We start from the raw sequence: 6,287 nt of genomic DNA on the forward strand, positions 1-6,287 counted from the left end.
AAGATCCCGGACCAACAACAATAACATACTCAGTAACACGTGGAATTAGGAGAGAACAAGATGTACACAGACCTTACGTACCAACATCTTCCATGACTAAAAACACCACAAGGTATAGTGATTAAAGGTCATAAATTTGTAATCACTACCTCATCATTGCAAAGATTAACCACTTCAAATCTCATGGAGTAGGGGGAATATTAAGATTGACAATTGAAATGTTAATTTTTGGGTAAATAACATATGAAGCCAATCTCATCAATATTTCACTAACAATAATCTAAGTACAAAACAAAAAAAGTCTTTTTTCCTAACCAACAATATCTCCAGTTGGAAGGTCATATATCCTACTGTAACTCTTCTTAAAGCCTCACTCCACTTTCTTGCTCTCTTCCGCGGCGACTTCTTCAGTGCTCTGTGTTTTCGATTCATCGAACTCCAACAACTGTTCAATCAAAAAACCAAGAACACAGTTCAGCTTGAATGAAAAATGTAATGTTATAAAGGTTTAGAAAATCCCCATCTAGTGTTGCTCTTATGAGGAGGAAATAAAACAAGATTAGAGATTAGTCTTTGCTTAAAGGCATGTATATGAGAGGAGGCCACATCATGGCGTAGTAGCAGTCAATGAAATGGGATGAAAACCGTGGGGAAACAGAGTTCAAATCCTAGAGGAGGCACTGCCTGGCAAACTTATTCAGCACATGTGCCAGTGGGAGACAGCAGGTACATGACAGAAATGAGGTGTGCTCAAGTTTCCTCGGACACTACCTTTATCAAAAGACGTAAAAAATGAGAGGAGAAACTGCACAATTATGACAATCCCTACTACTTACCTAATCCTAGACGATGTCACTAGGAGAAATTGACCGACAAGACATGCTTCGCCTAAAATGACGTACTATTATATTTTTTGACCGAAACACTGAGTACTGAATACTGATAATCCCTTGTGAATACACAACAATTTAGAGTAAAAAGAGTAAACAAACATTCAAGGCCCATATACAGTAAGACAGACGCAAATGAGCGAGGAAGTTATAGATTAAATTATTAAAAGAAAAGTTTACCTGCTTCACATCCCCATTCCAAATGCAGTGCACGGCCAAAAATCCAATTACAGCTGGAACAATATACAACAACGCGGGCTGGAACAAAAGGAGTAAGCAAAGTGCAAGGTTAGAGAATATCGAGAAGGTTGAAAAACAAGGGCACTGTAGTCCCGCTACAGAATAAAAGAAACAAGCTTTTCTGGGACACCAACCTGTGCAGCTTGAAACCAGTTCATCACAATAATGGTTGAAATCACACCAACTGCATATCCCGAAAATGCACTTTTAAAGTATTGAGGCCCCTTCCCTCTGGAGACATCAAAGCGGAGTGCCAAAGCCACAAAAATGCCTGAACAACAGGATAATTACTAGTTTATGACAAAAACTAAATAATGGGAGGTAAGTTCAGCGGTGGATAAGGTCCATCGCAAATTCATATATTGGCTTTTGTAGACAGGTCACTTAAAAGCAACGGGTCTTTATGGTAAGAAGGATGTTATACCAGGAATTACAATATCTCCGAGACCCAACATTGAAAAGGGACGTTTCAAATCCGAAGTGGGGAACAAAAGCTGCAAAAGGAAACGAAAAGCAAATTCTAATTACACACAGAAAAAAAGGTCGAAAAAGGTCAGCATTGACAAATTGGAAGAAAAGCTAGATGAAGAAAATCACTATACGCACCTTGATAGGAGCATCAAAAGACTTAGCAACACTAACCATCACTGGGGTAAAAAAGACCCAGAAGATGTCATATACAAAAAGTCCAGCCTGCAGTTAAGAACAAGGATTCATTCAGCACAAAGACGGTAATTTGATGCATAGAGAAAGTCCCAGAACTAATGTCACATAAACCTAAGGAAACTTTATTTATTTCTTGATCCACTATGTATTGTACACGGGAAAAAGGATGTGTTTATGTAATGCACATTTAGGAGATGACTCATTAAAGGTTCCACTTCACCTATTTAGTTGTGCAGTTTGAGCCCAATAGGAATAAACAGAATGACACCTCTGAACTATGCACAACAAATTATTACTCCTTCAGTCCCAAAGTAAGCATCCTCTTAGGAATTCAAGACCAAAAAAATTGTGTGTTTTTTTCAACTATACCCTTCTTCTTAAAGTGTCCAATTCTCAAGAAACATTTATAAAATCAAGGAATAACTACACATTGTATTTATTTTTCTTAATGGACGTGATTTTTGCTAAAGTGACACTTAATTTGAGATGGGGGAGTACATATTAAAGTAAAACCTCTCTCCTTACCAATAGTATGGCACCAGTCTTAAATGATCCAAGTGAAAGCATTTCAATCCCCTGCAAGTTTAAACAGCAAAACAAAGTCCATCATTCAATACTTCAGTTATACAAGGAAAGTAGTGGCATGGCCACCTTGAACTTTTTATCTAACTATAAACTGGCAGACATCAATATTCAGTGGAGAAAGTAAGCCAGGATGTGCCATTGCGGATCCAAATGGTAGCTATAAGCTATGTAGACCTATGGGCTATGAGTTTCTTCAAAGGATATCAAGGACACTTTTGGAAATAAAGGACTCATAGACAGGTGAACTGTAGTAATGAATATACGTTGAACTACCAATCTATATGACGTATCTTGAAGTAAAAATCAAAAGGAGTGGGCTAAACTAATTGGATTTCGATAGTTCACAGACATCAAATGGAGACAGAGAGAGAAACAGAGAGACAGAGAGAGTGCACATTCATGTCACGAACCTGATCCTAGAGAAATGATTGATGCTAGCATATTTTTTTGTCTTTGGAGGGATTTGAACCTGAGACCTCATAGGTCTCACCCACTTCATTGACCACTAGGCCACACCCTTGGGTGCTAACTCTAAGAAAATCTTATGCATAAAATGAAGCCAGATCAATCAAAAATCACTATTTCAACTTCAAATAAGCAAAACAAGATCTACAGTTCATCAGACAGAGAGAGAGACACACTATAGTAACATAACTGGCTGCAACAGTGTGACAAGCTTTTTTTCTTTCAGAAAGAACAATGTGACAAGCTTTGTTAACAGAAACAAACATTCAATTCAGTGTCCAACCAGCAGAAGGAGAAAAGATGATGCCAGAAGGTTGTTTCAGGATCTTAAAGCAACAGATAATGTAACTACGCTAGTTGTGCAGACAAACCTGAATAGAAAATGCAAGGCCCAATACATTGTTAGCCAGCCAATGCTTCTGTTTAGCATACCATACACAGAACATGGTTCCAGGAATTGCAGCAACAATCTGGGACCTTGTGAACTCAAACTCCAAAGCTGAGAAAGAAACAAATAAACATCATCTCCAGAGAAAAGAGAAGGCAGAAAACCAACAAATTCCAGTCAAAGACGTGAAGGTGTACCACCCAGTGTGGTATGTAGGGAAATGCCATTAATTAATGATTTACAAGGGTGGGGGGAAGAAGAAAATCCATAGTGAGCAAAGCAAGATTCCGAATCTTTCGGGGAAAAAAAGCCGGTCACCAACTAGTATTTCACTAGAGAAAAAGAGGCGGTCCATTATTTTTGTCTATGCATCTGGTGCTATCAATGAAATCATATTACTTCATTTAAAAAGAAAAAAAAAAGAGGTGGTCCATACAGCGGAAATATGGGAAGTGCCATATTACGAGATCTTCATTCCACTTTTCCGGCAAGAATCGTTTGATAGAAGGTAACAGTGTTGCACTGCAAAGCCTCAAAGAAAGGGATGATATTAAAACATATAACGAAACTACTTAGAAAATTGCATAAGAATATATTAAGCATAGTAGAATGATCCATACGGAAAGAACATACGAAAAAGCAGCAATGCCAAGTACAAAAAAGTAGCACGTCAATACAGCATTAACCAGGTCTTTTGAGAGGAACTTAAAAAGCAAGAACAACGACAAGAGCATTGCACTTCCAACCAAGGGGAATCTCATTGCATGTTCCTTAGACATTGTCTCCTGCAAAGTAGAACAGAAAAGTTTAAGAAGCATCAAAACAGATAACAAATAAAAGTGAGACTGCAACTTAAGAGTCCGGGAACATACCGAAGGTGGAGTTGGCTTAACAGAACGGTAGCAGCCCACAAAAACAGTCAGACAAGCCGTTAGCACGACATTTAAATTTGGGTCCACATTCACAACTAGTGGGGCCAAACTCAAACCTGAAATTCACAACCAAAAAAACAAGAGTTCTCAAGGTAATTCAAAAACATAAAATCTAGAAAGAGATATGGAATAACCAGCAGCCTTTTCTCCTCTCCACAGACCACACACAACCAGAAACTTTTTCTAATCATAAAGATGATGCATTGGGGAAAGGAGAGAAAAAATGAAAAGGGACAACAGCAATAGAGCTCCCTAAGGTGTGTTGACTGAACTGTCCTAACAGGAGGCTATTTGATTGATCGAAGCATCCAACACTAAGGAAAAATCTTAAAGCCCCTTCAATACAAATTCATCAATGTACACCCACAAAGTTGGACCTATTAAAATACCGGAAACTAGGTAATGAGCGACACCCAACAGGCAACAGAACGAGAGGAAACGTTTGAACAGCCATCACAACACTATATCAGCATGTACTCTAACTGACTTGATGAAAGTACCTAGCTAAGATTATCAGGCTATCAGCTAATCCCCCAATTCCAACAGGTCAAAACTAACAAGGAAAGTCGATTGCAGAGAACACCAACAACAAGAATCCACAAAAGATTGTGATATTTGAAGGGAAATGGCCAACTAGGGAGGGTGCTAAACAGCAGCATATCAATCAATCAATCAACTAGGCCTTATACCCAAACTAGTTGGCATCAGCAAGGGCCAAACACCAGTTAACCTAGCAAAGTACATTTTGCTGGACATGCATTGAAGTTCAAGAGTAACAAGGAAGGTCCCATAGGCCCCTTGAAAATAAGCCAATGCCTACTTCAGAAGCATAAATACATAAAATGATGCCTGTGGGCCCAAATCATCACACCATTTGATCGAACATTGTATTAAAATCATCAAACTTAAGAAAGACACTAATGTGAAGCCAATGAGAATTTCCAGAGGTTTGATCTCTTACAATGAGCAACAAAATATTATGGCAGCTATAGAGTAGGATATTTGGTCTTAACTTTGACAAGCATAAGGGATAAAAGTAAAGCAGAGGAATAAAGGAACTGTTCTGTTTTACAACACATCTGAAGTGAGAAAAATATAATAGCAATAACAAACACAAAAGAATCATACATATACAGTTGTAGCATCTATTTTCACCACAAATCTAAAGGATACATGTCCAAACACTCATAAATCCATTCTTCATAATCAAAGAAGAAACTTAAGAATCACAAGTTCTAAAGATTTATCAAGATAATCTCAATCGACACTGTTGCTCATCTCATATCCTGCATATGGATTCCTCATTTCCAAATTCCAAGTTATCACAAAACAAATCAAACTCACTATACTATAAATTACCAAAAGAAACATTCATGAATTGAATTGCACAAGATAAACTCATTTTACTATGTAATCCAGCTACCATAAGAAACGTGCATGAATTAAATCGAACAGGGAAACCAAACCTGCTAAAGCAACATTTGCTAATCGTTCACTATTCATCATCCTCACAGACTACTAACTCAGAAAACACTTGGTTTTCTTCCCACAGCAACAGAGATAAGCTGCAACAAGCCCCAAAAAAAAAGTATCAGTAACAATAATCAACATTACATCTTTTCAGATCCTAAAACGTTAATGTTAAAAAAAAAAAAAGATGCAATCTTTAGCAATATTTCTCACCAAATTTATCAAGATTCTGTCTTTCTACACATTTCAACAAAAACCCAATTCTGGGATATAAATAAATTTGCCTCTTAACATACAAACAAATCAATTGGGAGAAAAAAAAAAAAAAAGAACCCCAAATCTCTTGACTACATGAATTTACCACTAACACACATAAAAAAAACAATTAATTGAATATTTCAAAAAATCCAAATTCTCAACAAAAACCCAATCCTATAAAAAGCATAAAAGATTGTTTTTTTGGGAAAAACAAAGAACCCCAAATCAAAACATTAAGTCAAAACACATATATCATAAGGTTTTTAATTCATTTTTACCTTACAAACAGAAGTAAAATTGCTGATCTCCGAGTAGACAGATCAAGATGAGATTTTTCAACAAGAGAGAATTTTTGTAACCTTTTTGGATTTTTTTTCCTTTTATTTATATATA

General features: G+C 36.9%; 1 protein-coding gene across 1 annotated transcript; it reads right to left on the reverse strand.

The window, feature by feature from the left end:
- Positions 1-196: 196 nt before the first annotated feature.
- On the reverse strand, positions 197-6,287 carry LOC125847629 (signal peptide peptidase-like). The gene is made up of 12 exons (XM_049527271.1): positions 6,173-6,287; positions 5,633-5,731; positions 4,107-4,222; positions 3,868-4,019; positions 3,671-3,756; positions 3,218-3,345; positions 2,322-2,372; positions 1,737-1,823; positions 1,555-1,624; positions 1,265-1,401; positions 1,071-1,148; positions 197-445 (listed from the first exon to the last, which is right to left on the reverse strand). Exons 2-12 carry the CDS (start codon positions 5,670-5,672, stop codon positions 371-373), a joined length of 1,020 nt encoding a protein of 339 aa, XP_049383228.1. The 5' UTR covers positions 5,673-5,731; positions 6,173-6,287; the 3' UTR covers positions 197-370.

The sequence above is a fragment of the Solanum stenotomum genome, chromosome 1 (assembly GCF_019186545.1).
Source record: "Solanum stenotomum isolate F172 chromosome 1, ASM1918654v1, whole genome shotgun sequence".
Taxonomy (NCBI): domain Eukaryota; kingdom Viridiplantae; phylum Streptophyta; class Magnoliopsida; order Solanales; family Solanaceae; genus Solanum; species Solanum stenotomum.

Excerpts from the sequence above, each read along its gene's own strand:
- LOC125847629 (XM_049527271.1), bottom strand. The coding sequence starts at position 5,672 with ATGATGAATAGTGAACGATTAGCAAATGTTGCTTTAGCAG. Across the intron at positions 3,757-3,867 it reads CTTGGCATTGCTGCTTTTTC|TGCAACACTGTTACCTTCTA; the intron begins GTATGTTCTTTC and ends GAGGCTTTGCAG. Across the intron at positions 446-1,070 it reads GGAATGGGGATGTGAAGCAG|TTGTTGGAGTTCGATGAATC; the intron begins GTAAACTTTTCT and ends TTGATTGAACAG.